The following is a 14,362-nucleotide window of genomic DNA, read 5'->3' on the forward strand; positions in this document are numbered from 1 at the left end:
TGATATAAATGATGAATTGATGGGTGCTGACGAGTTGATGGGTGCAGCACACCAACATGGCACAAGTATACATATGTAACAAACCTGCACGTTATGCACATGTACCCTAGAACTTAAAGTATAATAAAAAATAATAATAATAAAAAAAAACAGGGCTTCAATGTTTATGTTGTTTCTATAACAACAGTTTTACCAATTCAAATATCCCATATATATGCAATCTCTTTTATCCTGTCCATTTAGTACTACATTTTCATCTTGGCGACACATCTTTTTTTGAAAAAGTCACAGAATTTTAATGTGAAATCACATTAACTGAATGACAAATGCAATTCATGTAACAGAAGCCTATATAGTGTCTTTAAAATAAAAACACCATAACCAAAAGTAACAACCTGTGAGTACTTACTTGCTTTTACATTGCATGCAGTGCTATCATTTCTGTTGGTTACGGTCACAGTAATGATTATTTTTTTTTAGGATGCTATTTTCAGTGGAGTGACTACCATCATCTACTATTGCACATTTTTTTTTTTTTTTTTTTTTTTTTTGAGATGGAGTCTCGCTCTGTCCCCAGGCTGGAGTGCAGTGGCCAGATCTCAGCTCACTGCAAGCTCCACCTCCCAGGTTTACGCCATTCTCCTGCCTCGGCGTCCCGAGTAGCTGGGACTACAATCACCCGCCACCTCGCCCAGCTAGTTTTTTGTATTTTTTAGTAGAGACAGGGTTCCACCGGGTTAGGCAGGATGGTCTTGATCTCCTGACCTCGTGATCCGCCTGTCTCGGCCTCCCAAAGTGCTGGGATTACAGGCTTGAGCCACCGCGCCTGGCCTTATCGCATACCTTTAAGTTCAGTTTCTTGAGAAACACTGAGACTTCATTTGCTCTTAATTCTAAGCATAAGCAGGGATGTTCTATGGGTTATTTCTGCAGCTTTGTATTGTCAAACATGGGTCTTTGGGACTGATTCCATTGGGCTCAGGCATTAAGCCCATCTGAGGCTTCTAGAAAGTATGTTTCTGATGGTGGAGAGCCCAAGTTAAAATGCTACCTTGATGACAGTGTCACAATTTCACAACCTTTCTCAAGGTTCATATTCTGGGACTTAGGCGATGTCTTCTATCTCCCATTCAAACCTTGTTTTGGATGAGCCACTTAAGCATCGTGCCCTTATCAGCGAAATGAGAATGATAAATCCTGCAGAATATGACTTAAGAGGACTGATTAGGCCCGATGGCTTTTAACTGTTACTGTGAAATACTACCTTTGTGATAAAGGTACTATTTTCATGAGCCTTTTGGCTGGGAAAGGAATTCTACAAGGTTAAAGCTAATAATTACAGACATCATGAAGTTTTACTTCTTTGAGTTCTTTATAAACCAAGAAAGTGTTAGTGGTATAGGGGTGAGCAAAGCTGCCTTCCAAATCAAGAAAGATTCTCACCTGCTTGGGCTAATTTTAGTGTAGTCCTGCTTCTCCTAGGGAAGGAGGAACTTTGGAAAATGTCAGAGTTAGCTGGGAGCTGGAAGACCCTTGGTCACTATTTACTTAAGAGATCCTCCTAAAGCAACAAAAAACAATAAAACATTGCTCAGCTTTTCTTTCAAACAAGGCCACTACTTACAACCAAAGAGCTGAACTGTTCCCCATTGGAGTCTGGAGTGATCTGAAGCCTTCTGCTCAGTTCCTCTGACAACTCCTGAGGGCTGGTCCGAGATCCTGGGGAGGCCGGTGGTGGGGGCAGAGTCAGACCGAGAGAGTCTCCAGCGATATTCACTTCCTCTGAAATGGTCTCCCAAGGCTTTCAGAGAAAGAGACACTGGGGTAAACGTTAGGAACTGGGGATCCACCCAGCTCCCCAACAAAGCTATGTAACAACAATAGCCACGGTGGTAACTACAATTAACACCTACTAAGTGCCTCTCATGAGGCACACAACCTTCACAATAATCATGAGGAAGATACGCCTACTCCTGCAATTAACAGATGAGGAAACTGAGGCACAGACAATAACTTGCCCAAGGTAACAGCTAGCAAGTGGTAGGGCCATGATGTGAATCAAAGAGGCCTGGTTCCAGACAGAGGCTGTGCTCTTACTCACGTTGTAACACTGCCTCTCTGAACAGTGACTGATTTCCAGCACTTGTTACTATATGTGTGGGCAAAAAAACACACACACACACATGCTTCTCTGGAGTTTACAAACAATTGTCATGGATTTTCTTTACTTTTAACCACTGAGGATTCACCATGACAGCAGTATAGAAGCTATATGCTGTAATTAAACAATGGTATAAAATAACTTAGAGTGAATGTATTATGGAATCATTACTTTTGCTTTTCCAAGTTGAATCACTGCATTGTGAATGACCTTCCTAACACAATGTCTAAGAAGAATGGATTTTTAGTACGTAAACAGAGCTGGTAAGACAGCATGGAAGATTATGGCTAACCTGCTGTTTAATTCATAACGTTTTAAGTAACATACCATAACTATTTAAAGGGAAAATTACACATTTCTATTCACCTAAATTTATATTTTCATGGTAACAAATCTCTTTCAAGTGTCAAAGCGACTCAATAAAAATATGCATATGATACCCAAACAAGTTATAGGGCTCATTCGATAGCTCAACTATGAAAAAAACAAGTTGTCATTTAATGAGACATGGTTAGACCCTGGTGAAGAATAAATTACAAAGTAAAAATATCTTAAGACTTTCACACTGAAAAATAATGTGGGCTGGACGCAGTGGCTCACACCTGTAATCCCAGCACTTTGGGAGGCCGAGGTGGGTGGATTATGAGGTCAGGAGTTCAAGACCTGGCCAACATGGTGAAACCCTGTCTCTACAAAAAATACAAAAAAAAAAAAAAAAAAAAAAAAAAAGAGAGAAAAAAAAGAAAAAAAATTAGCCAGTGTGATGGCATGTGCCTGTAATCCCAGCACTTCGGGAGGCTAAGGCAGTGGGCGGATCACAAGGTCAGGAGATTGAGACCATCCTGGTCAACATGGTGAAACCCACATCTACTACAAATCCAAAAACTAGCCAGGTATGGTGGTGCGTGCCTGTAATACCAGCTACTCAGGAGGCTGAGGCAGGAGAATTGCTTGAATTCAGGAGGCAGAGGTTGCAGTGAGCTGAGATTGCACCACTGCACTCCAGCCTGGGAGACAGAGCAAGACACTGTCTTGAAAAAAAAAAAATAAAAATAATGTTATTCCCATTTCTATCAATATAGAACCACATATCCTTGTCAAATACAACTTTTATAGTCACTTTCAAGTTAATTAATAACCAGGCTGGTAATTAATTCGCTGCGTCACTGTAATCTTTACATTCTCAACAATGTTTACTGAGAGAAGAAATTATGATATAAAATCAAGCTGGAGAACATGGGAAGAAGGAGCTGCCGGGCTTTGCAGCATTCTGGTGACATCGTACCTCGGGGACATCCCCGCCCTCCGAGGGCTCGGGCTCCAAGTCCTCACTGATATGCCTGCGGGAGCGGAAGCGACGGTGCGCTGCCTCCTGGTTGATCTGTCTGATGTTATTGTCTGACTCGGAGGACACGTCCCTGAGCACGTGGGAAAGGGGGAAGGAGAAGAAGAGAAGCGGTTGAGATCGGGCCCTTCATGACAGTCCAATGCTCATGGAGGGCCAGATGCCCACTGAAGTGTCAGCATCAAACACTGATAACTTAGCTGGTCATCCAATGTGAAAATTCTCCCACCATATCATGGCTAAAATAGGTTAAGGTTCATTGCAATCAAATACATGCAGTTTTAAAATGCATTAGTCACACCGTTCTGAGCATCTTTCAGGTATATATTTCAAAATATACCTTAGCGCTTAATACAAAACAGAAATCAAAGTCCTCCGCCCATATGCCACAGTGACAAGTCAGGCCTCTGGAAGCAGAGGTGACAGGTGAGTTCACACAGCAGCTGGGCAGTCCCAATCCTTCTAGAAATCCAGCAATCATAAGGTAGCTACTTTTGGTCACCAGCAATTTGACCAAAGACTACAAAAGGTACAAATTCAAAGTTGTCATCTGGAGGGAAGTATACCTGATCCAACATGAATTTTTTTTCAGCTGCTTTCTAGCTCATTTTGACAGAATCTCAAAATCGTGACACTGCATTTCCCCCCTTTACCCTACTTTAAAAATCCTAATAACATCAGGAGATAACCTCTCTAGTCAGCCGGGGTCTGAACACTGCAACATCATACCCTATTTTTTGTCACGTGATGCTCTCAATTCAGGATCTAAAAGTTTTGATTCAATTTGGAAAACTTTTTTGGGCTGGGCATGGTGGCTCATGCCCGTAATGTCAGCACTTTGGGAGGCCAAGGCGGGTGAATCCCTTGAGGTCAGGAGCTCAAGATGCGCCTGGCCAACATGGTGAAACCCCATCTCTACTGAAAATACAACAATTAGCCGAGTGTGGTGGCGTGTGCCTGTAGTCTCCGCTACTCAGGAGGCTGAGGAAGGAGAATCACCTGAGCCCGGGAGGTGGAGGTTGCAATGAGCTGAGATTGCACCACTGTACTCCAATCAGGGCAGCAGAGTGCGACTCCTTCTCCAAAAAAAAAAAAAAAAAAAAAAACCACACAAACTTTTTTTTTTTTTGCAGTAAATTATAGGCAATCATAATCATACTTTGGAGGAAAATACTAGTCAGAGGCTTTTAGTGTACAAGTTTAAATGCCAAAAAGTTTTTCAGGGAAAACTCTCACAGACACTTTCAATAAGACAGTATATCCCATTAACAAAAATTATATCACAAGTTAGTATCTCAAAAGTTGAAATCTTTATTTCAGACTAATTGAAATATAGTACTTATCAAGAACACTCATTATAGACTCTTTCTAAAACACAAATTTTAAAGTTTTCTCACACATTCTGAAATGAACTTATACTATATTCCAATAAAGAGCCTGCCAGCAGAGGTTGTAGTGGAAACTCTTTTTCCTTAACTAACTTTCCTCTTGCCTTCTAGAAGTCATGCCCGTTGGAAGCAGGCGCTCCTCAGGTTCTGCCAAGTTCTGCTGTGTCCTTTCTGGCTCAGCTTCTCCCTTTGACATTGCTGCCTCACTGATAGGGCAGTTACGCCTCTGCCTTCTCCCAAAACTACATGTGAACCTGAACTTGGATTCAGAGCTGCATTTTTTGGCTGGGCACGGTGGCTCACACCTGTAATCCTAGCACTTTGAGAGGCTTTGTCTTGGCTGCTAGGCAGCTCAGGTGAGCGGAGTTTGAGATCAGCTTGACCAACATGGTGAAACTTCCCATCTTTACAAAAATACAAACATTAGCCGGGCATGGTAGCGGGCGCCTGGAATCCCAGCTACTCAGGAGGCCGAGGCAGGAGAATCGCTTGAACCTGGGAGGCGGAGGTTGCAGTGAGCTGAGATGGCACCACTGCGGGTATAGAGTGAGACTCTGTCTCAAACAAACAACCACAGAAAAAGAACTGCATTTTTCCCTTGTTGCTCTAGACTAGTGAAGAGCCAGCAAGTTATACTTTTGTTTTAGTTTCTGGGACACTGTCACCAAAGATAGTTTCTCTTTTAACCCCCTTTTTGAGGTCTTGTCAACACATTAAAAAGCTGTTCATGTTTAATGTACACCCTTTGATGAGTGTGGGGACATGTATACACCTGCGGAGCCATCAAAAAAATAGTATATATTTAAAAATGTAGGAAGTGTTTTCTCCAGAATTCCCTCATTAGTTTCACAACTCAGTGAGGTAGAGAAAGTAGCAATTATCCCCATTTGTCCCCAAAATACGAACTCCAATCTGCATGATCCTTATTTATGAAGTTGAGTATTTTTCCATATAAGTATTAGCTGTCAGGATTTTTTCCTTTGTGAGTTGCTCCTAGCCACTTTTCTGCAGAGGTCACATGAGGACCTACCTTTTCAGGTACTTCCTTCTCATGCTGTTGAGCAAAGGTAGATAATGGTGCTTTGCTTAGGATATTGCTGCCAAGATTCTTCTGGTCACTACATGTAACCAAGCCCAAGGTGGGTCCAAATTCGTTTTTACTACAAATAGCTATGATGGATTACAACAATTCTAATAGCTATGGGCATTAATCAAAAGGAAATAGTAAGCAATAATATAAAAAACAAAAAGAATCCACCAAACTATTTCCATGGGAAAAAATTTTAACAAAAGATAGTTCAGCATTACGCAGCTGCTCTGATATTTTTGCTGTCCTGAGACCATTTTGCTGTCTTGAGCTAATGCCCACGCTGGGTCGTCTAAAGCTGATCACGAACGGCTGATATTCACGAGAACCCACCTGGGGGCTCAGGGAAGACAGGCTATTTGTTCTTCCAGATTCTGTAAGCTTTATCTCTAAATTAAACAAAACCTAGACCAGAAGAATTGGCCACCCTCCCCAACCACAGTCGTATGTACAGTATCTTTGCAATTTCTAAAGATAAAAGGTTTTTAAGAACATGATACCTCATACTGCTTGTTGTCTAAAATGTATTATTAGCCAATTTCTTTCAGAGTTCAAGTAGACAAGAACATTATACTACCCTATAGACTTGCTTTTATTACACACTGAAAGTTATATAGTTCATTGATAATTTCCTCCTTGTCTTGGCTGCCAGGCAGCTCATAATTTCTAGGATAAAATTCCTTTTCCTTAAGACTTTGTTTTTGCCCTTTGATGTATTATCATCAGACTTAGATCTTGCTATATAAAATGATTTAAAAACAAGCTGCTACAAAACCATGTTTAAAGTCCATGAGTTTTAACCAGTGTTTATTCGCTATCAATCAAACCGCAAATTGCTGAGGGAACAAAACAGGAATGGGTTTACTGCATCCGTGAAGCTGGTGAGGGATTAAAATGCACAGTAATTACTAATTCTAATTTTGCAACTCTGCCATGTGTTTCTGATTATATTAAGAAGGTAACATTTCCTTAAAAAAAGAAAAAAATTTTTTTTTGAGGTTTCCAAATCAACGCCTTGAAGAGAGTAAAAATCCAAAAACTTAGAGAAAACAGAAAATTGCAAAGCCAATTTGCTTGCTGGTTCTGTTCTGGGTCAGTTGGGAGAGAAAGGTGAAGAAGAAAACAATATAATCAACAAATGTAAGATAAGTCTAAGAAAAACAACCTCTGCTTTGTATTTCAGGAATCGACATAAAAGAATACCTAGAAAATAAATCAGCTCATATTGAAAATAGCAGCATGTGACTCAAAGGCAATTGCTTACAATATACAAGGTCTGACCGCTCTTGCATGCTTTACATAAATGGAGAGGAATCTCATACCACACCACCATCTGCTCTTATTGACATATGATTTATTTCCCAGTCTTGTCCCAGAGGGCCGCCATATTTGACCCTAGCTGTGCATGTGCATGTGTTCCGGACCATCACACGGTACTCACATCAGGCTTGGTCGGTGCCACTGAGTGGTCCGGTTGTTGTGGTTGACATAGTAAGTTCGGCCTAAATTGTCCACTTTTTCTTCCCACCCGGGAGGCAGAGGAGGAGGAGGAAGTTCCTCTTGGTGCTGAGAAGCCGAGTCATTTGAGTCAACAACTTCCCATCCATGCTGTGGAATAAAGTGAGAGGGATGATTATGAGGTTGGTTCTTCGGCTGTGAAGAAGAGGTCATCACAAGGGCAGCAAGGAGAAGCCTTGTGTGACCTTCTCCTTGCTCTGGGGCTCTCTGGCTCTAGCCATGGCTTCGGGGACACATTTGAGTAAATTCCCAGTTGAAGGCCAAAAAAAAAAATCAATTCTAGAAAGGCCTCAAAAATCTTTTGAGTAATGGCCAATTAATTGTGCTGCCCTCTAAGATGACTACATAGCAGGACAACATGATTTGGTGACACTACTTAAGTCACATCATACTCTTCCCATATGTCATGTTTGTTATTTTGACTTGAGGGCCTCTAAGGCTGTATAAAGCCCTGCCAATGATGCGAGTCACATTACAGCTGTCATCTTTTCAACACCTCCATGAGGTAAAGGGAGCAGGGAAGATGAGCTGCGTTGCACCTGTGTTCTAACAGAAATCATGGCGCAGGGGACCAGAGGCCCGGAGCCCTGTTGCTCCCCAGGGAGGTGGGCTTTCAGAGAGAAGCCTCCTCTTTGCATCCCGAACAACCGCAGGAGCCACGAGTCTGAAAGCTGCTGCTTTCTACTCAGGCCCTCTACACTAGCTGTGTCCACATCAATGGGTTTCATGGTACCAAAATTCGAGTTCCATTTTTACAGCACATATTTTAGGCATTACGTATTTGCTTCCTAACATCCTCTGCTAAAATCACTGGAAAATTAAGTAATTCACTGGTTACTGCAGTTGGAAGGCAAGAAGAGTGCGAAAAATTCCTTGGATTTGGGATGAAAATCTGTTGACGTGCTTAAGAAATGTTAACATTCATAAATTTCTACCACCCACATTATTCCTCTTCATGTATATATAGAGATGAAGGCTTGGAAATGAAATAATGCCTGGAAATACGATCTGTCAGGCGGAGGGGTGTTCGGGTAACTTCTCCACCACACATTATTCACATATCACATACATGCAACAGCTGCAAACAGATGTGAGAATAAGCCCTAGAGAGGTCTCAGTTAATGGACACTTTGAGAATATGGGAATTTGTCTAACAAAACAGCACTGTCCAAGGCGTGTGCTGAAAAGGTACGATAGGACCCACAGCATCAGTCTGTGACAAGGTAAATACGGGCAGCTCTGTCGGCAAGGAAAAAAGGGACATCCTCTGGTCAGCTCATTCCAGAATGGCATTTCTAGAGGAGGGTTTTTCTACTGCAGGCTGTCACCTGTGGCCAAATGAGTAAGAAACTTGAAAAAAAGTGATTTTCTGAATTCCTTCACCCACTTTGAAGTGACTTCAATGGCTAAAAGGAATTTACAAAGAGCCGCAAGTCCACAGCAATAACAGAGTTCAATGTGTGAGGAGACTTCCACGGAGCTGGGGGGCTAACACTGGAGAATGGGCATGGCATTGTCTAAAGAGAAATCTCTCCGAAGATTCATGCTGTAACACAAAAAGTTCATCTTTAACCAAAACAAATAAATGCACTGGTAGACTATCAATGACTAACTTGCAGACATATGTACTTTTTTTATATTTAAGCTTTCTAAACTTTTATTTCCTTCAATTATAAAGTTTGAAAGCAAAACATGAATATGATCTCAAGGCAAGGAGAGAGGCCTGACGCCATCCACGTACCTCCATGTCGTCCCTCTGGTCACTGTTTTCTTCATCTTGACCTCCATTTTTCGGCATATAGGCCATTTTCAGTCGCAAAAATCCCTTAACTCGAGACTTATGACTGAATGCATAACGGAAGAAAATTGGTTAGAAGGGGTGTGACTTGAAAGGCTACACTTAAAATCGTCTTCAGCAAAAGCCAACCACCACAGCACGCAGGGCAGGCATCCCCACCCATACCCACAGCACGCAGGGAGGCATCCCCACCCACCCATACCCACAGCACGCAGGGCAGGCATCCCCACCCATACCCACAGCACGCAGGGCAGGCATCCTCACCCACCCATACCCACAGCACGCAGGGCAGGCATCCTCACCCACCCATACCCACAGCACGCAGGGCAGGCATCCTCACCCACCCATACCCACAGCATGCAGGGCAGGCATCCCCACCCACCCATACCCACAGCACGCAGGGCAGGCATCCTCACCTATCCACACCCGCAAGCCTCACCTTCTTGGTCTGAGGAGAAAGTCCTTAAAGGTATAGGGTCGCTCCATGGTTGGATCTTCGGTCTGTGGGGAAAAAAACAATAAATTAAGTTTCAATATTCCTGATAACTTCATGTTTTAGATACACCCAACTGGATCACAGAGAATGTATTTTGAATTTTAGATTGTGGCACCACTGAATGTGGTTCTTCACCTGGTACCTGACGGTCCACGGAACTGATCTACTGGAGATCCACTAGATGTCACTATCCACACCGGGTTTTAGAAGCCAGCCCCAGCCACAGACAAATGACAAAATTATAGCTGTCATTGCCAAGTATAATTTCTAACTGCAGGGTGTGGCCTCAGTCGCACAGAGCTGATTAACTTCAGAGAACCAGCGGTCACTGGGGGTACCTTGCTATATGCCTGTGATTGGAGACACATACGAGTGGAGTAAACAGAAGAATATACAAGATTTAATCTTTGAGGGCAACTTTGTTTTTTGCATTAAAATCTCACATCATCAGCCTAAGAGAATTGAAAGACTCTTCTCCTGCACAGAGATCACCCCAGGAAGCAGCACCAATCGACCTTCTGCTGAGGTTTAGTTCATGAAGCTATGAGTACAAGTAGGGTATTTGTTCATTTTTAAAGAAATCGGTGTTCATTTGATTGTGCGAAGTTGGCTGGCCTACCAAAGCAGGAAACTGGAAAAATAAGTGTGACTATTTCATTAATCTTAAAATACTATATATGCAGTAAAACCTCAAACACCTAGACCCTTCAATTAAACACAATTTCAAATACTTTTATAGTAAGAGATAAACCACAGTCCAATGATTTACTGTATCAGGTTTGTGTGTGCGTGTATGCACACATGTGTATGTACGTATGCGCTTCTATTTGAAATGTTATCTGTTTATGTCATTCTCTGCTTTAAACTCTCAATGGGTTCCTACTCCTCTCATAATAAACAGGAAATTCTTTCCTATGACCTAGAAGGCCAACTATAATCTGGCTTTGAATCACCTTTACCCTCACTGGGAACCAGTCTCTCTCTTCCTTCCTTGTACTCCCAACCATCCTGTCCTCATCTGCCATGGATGCAGATTATATGTCCTGCAGAAGGGCCCATGCACAGGCAGCTCCCTCTGCTGGACAACTCTGACTCCAGACGGCACGGCTGTTTCCACTTGGCATCCAAGTATGAGATCCCAGGTCACATCCTCAGAGTTCCCACCATCAGCCACCCTTATCACGCCCCTAGCCTACCGTCCTGCTGTAGCTTCCTCATATCACTGTCTGAAAGTGCCTGTTCATTTGTTGACATACTAGTTTATCATCCATCACTTCCAGAATGTGAGCCCATGAGAACAGAGACTTGAATTTGCTCACCATTGGATCGTTGGTGCCAAGAATGTTGCCTGGCACAAAGTAAGTACTCATGTAAGCACTCAGTTCAACTGATCTGTAGTAAACTATGGAGGTTCTCAAAATTCATTATTGTTGAATAAAGTAAATTATATTTTCTAGACTGTTCTTATGAGGCAGTAATAAGCACACATTTTGAAAATATTTTCTACCAAAAGGTTTGTAAATATATAGAAGGAAATAAATGGAAAATTTATTAAGAAAACTATTGCTGGTTTTCCTTCCTTTTTTCATTTATTTAGCCAACATTTATTTATTTAATTTAGAGACAGGTCTTCTTCTGCTGTCCAGGCTGGAGTACAGGGGCACAATCAGAGCTCACTGCAGCCTTGACCTCCTGGGCTCAAGTGATCCTCCCACCTCAGCCTCCGAAGTAGCTGGGACCACAGGTGTGTGCACTATGCCTCACTAATATTTTTATTTTTTATAGACATGGGGGTCTTCCTATGTTGCCCAGGCTGGTCTCAAACTCCTGAGCTCAAAAAAATTCTCCTGCCTTGGCCTCCCAAAGTGCTGGGATTACAAGTATAAGCCACCATGCCCTGCCAACCAATGAATAATTTGAGAGCAATATTATGTGAATGACATGTGGATACAACATGGTATACCAGCCCTTACGGTTACAATTACAAGGGAAGAGCCATTGTGTCAACAATCCACTAGAAGCTAAGGCAGAACAAATTCACTGACATAGAGAGGTGACATTCTGTGAGACTTGGGGTACAGTGAAGAGGCTGACTCTGACTTGGAAATCAAAATGATTTTGGATGTGGAGTCAAATACAGGGTGACGGGAAGGCTTTGAGAGGTGGAGAATTGGGAGAAAGGACAGTTTAAATATAGGAAATCAAACAGTATGACAAAGCCTACAGGATCACCAGTGGGCATGAGCAATCTAGGAGCAGCAGAGAACATGCAAGAGAGTGAAGAGGGAAAACCATGGAGCTTGGAGGGACTCTGAACGTGAGTCTGTCCATACCCTATGCAGCTTACATGACTGATGCCACACAGGTCTAAAGGCAGATATCCTAGGTTTGCATCCTGGCTTTGTTACTTACAGAGCCAAGTGGCTAAGGGCAAGTTCCTTACCTCTCTTTGCCTCAGTGTCCTCATCCATAAAATGGGGCTGTAACCGTATCTTACAGGGCTGCTGTGAGGATCAAACCAATCAACTGAGTTGGTTTCTATAATGTTCTCAAGGGCACCTGGCACACTCAGCAAACACTGGATATGTTCATTGGCCAATTCTACATGTTCATGTCACTTGTCAGTACTGCCAACTCAATGCCAAGCAGTAACAGTTAGGGCATTAAAAATGAAAGTTCACCTTCATGGAAATTCTCTAGCCTGAATTAGAAGATGATCTTATAGATAACTACAAGATTCTTCTTGGCATTCATCCGGGTTCCAATCTGATCCTGTTCCCTGGAGCAGAGGCGAGTGGAGACTCCCAGGATGGCGCTGAGGGTGCTCCTGGTGGAAAGCCATCTTAGACTGCTGCAAACAGTGCTATTGGCCCCAATAGCCACAATGTTGCCCCCATTCCAGGGTAAAAGCACTCAGAAGAAAATCTGGATACACAGTACTTTCATCTTGAAAGAGAGTAGTTGCTTTCAGCCTAGGTGCACTCACTATGGAATGGAGTGAGATAAAGGATTCTGCAGGCAAACGGAAGGAGAGGGCCCTGCTGGGTCCCTAGACTCGAAACCTGGATGCAACCACCGCAAGCACGTAAGCCTTGGGCGAATCCAACCCATGCCCACACCCTTGACCACATCACAGGCTCACAATGATGCTGGACACCCAGGGTCAGATCCAGCACCACCAATGATATACTTATTCCTGGGCAAGTCCCCTCCCTCTACGGGCCCAGGCTTTTTCACCTGGAAAATACTGGGAGCAAATCAGTGTCTCTTAAGTCCCTCCAAACTCCATGACTTTGAATTCTGCACTCATGAAAGGGAACTATCAGCCTGCAACCTGCTACCAACCATAAACTTATACAAGGGGGGTAAAAGGATGTTGATCAGCTGAGCTACCTTCAAGCACAGGCAGGGCATCAAATAATACCACCACCCTGAAAACGCCTCATCTATGAAAATTTAAATTCCAGAGAGAGCCATGGCTGTCTTCAGTGGCACATGACTGGGATTTAGAAAAACTTAATGTTTTATAAAATAGCTCTCTCTGCCCCACTGCCTTTTCCAGGGACAAAGATATTTTGTGGCTGGGCAAAGGTGGGTTGCTGAGGGCTCCAGGGGAAGGGGAGACAGAGCTGACAAGTCAAGAGGCAGGTGCAACAGACAGACATCTGCCAGAAATCTCACTCTGTGTTAATACAGATCTCGGAGTTCTCTTTATCTCTAAATAACTAATAGATACAAGTTATCAAATATCGTATGAACTTTTAGGCAATGATGCACTGAATTTAACAGACAAATGTGAAAATGGTAGTTGAAAAAAGTCAACGATGGTACAATTAAAGCTAAGTTTGCTCTTGGTCTCTCAATGTAAAAGCAAAAGGAGAGCTTGCTCTGTCTCCAAGGCTGGAGTGCAGTGGTACAACCATGGCTCAGTGTAGTAATGACCTTCCATGCTCAAGTGATCCTCCCACCTCAACCTTCCAAACAGTTGGGACAACAGGCATGTGCCATCATGCTTGGTTAATCTTTAAGTTTCTCTATAGAGACAGAGTCTTGCCATGTTGCCCAGGCTGGTCTCGAACTCCTGCCTTGGCCTCCCAAAGTGCTGGGATTACAGGCATGAGCCACTGTGCCTGGTCTGCCTATTTCCTTTTATCTAAAATTTGGTGGTTTTGACAAATTTTGATTCTGTAGACTGTAAATAATCCACCTTGACAATGGTCATATACTAATCAAGAACATAGCATCCATAATTCACTCCACAAAATACTCATGTGCTCCCACCCTCTCCACACTCACACTTGTGTGCTATCACACAAAATAGAATGCCACTGTAATTTCCCCACGAGTGTCCTCTACACATGACCAAACATACACACGAGAACACTTGAAATACCGGATTCAAAAGCCACGTGCATTCAGAACATGCTACCTGGGTTCTACCGCCACATGAATAAATAATATACCTTCACACCTCTCCTTTTGTTTTCTTTGTGGTCCATCTCCCTGACTGTAGTTGGCTGCAAACAGCTAGTGAGTTTTTTTTTTTTTTTTTTTTTTTTTTTTTTTTTT

At 42.7% G+C, this 14,362-nt stretch overlaps 1 protein-coding gene across 9 annotated transcripts in view; it reads right to left on the bottom strand.

The window, feature by feature from the left end:
- The window catches only part of NEDD4L (NEDD4 like E3 ubiquitin protein ligase), a 377,737-nt gene that overhangs the window by 73,238 nt on the left and 290,137 nt on the right, over nucleotides 1-14,362 (bottom strand). For all 9 annotated transcript variants that reach the window (XM_017890470.1, XM_017890463.1, XM_017890461.1 and 6 more), the window contains 5 exons: nucleotides 9,737-9,798; nucleotides 9,241-9,343; nucleotides 7,423-7,589; nucleotides 3,447-3,579; nucleotides 1,625-1,801 (listed from right to left, as the gene is read on the bottom strand). In XM_017890470.1, the coding sequence (XP_017745959.1) occupies nucleotides 1,625-1,801; nucleotides 3,447-3,579; nucleotides 7,423-7,589; nucleotides 9,241-9,343; nucleotides 9,737-9,798 (642 nt within the window). The remainder of the gene's footprint in view (nucleotides 1-1,624; nucleotides 1,802-3,446; nucleotides 3,580-7,422; nucleotides 7,590-9,240; nucleotides 9,344-9,736; nucleotides 9,799-14,362) is intronic.

Source organism: Rhinopithecus bieti, unplaced genomic scaffold, assembly GCF_001698545.2.
Source record: "Rhinopithecus bieti isolate Rb0 unplaced genomic scaffold, ASM169854v2 scaffold_17861, whole genome shotgun sequence".
NCBI lineage: Eukaryota > Metazoa > Chordata > Mammalia > Primates > Cercopithecidae > Rhinopithecus > Rhinopithecus bieti.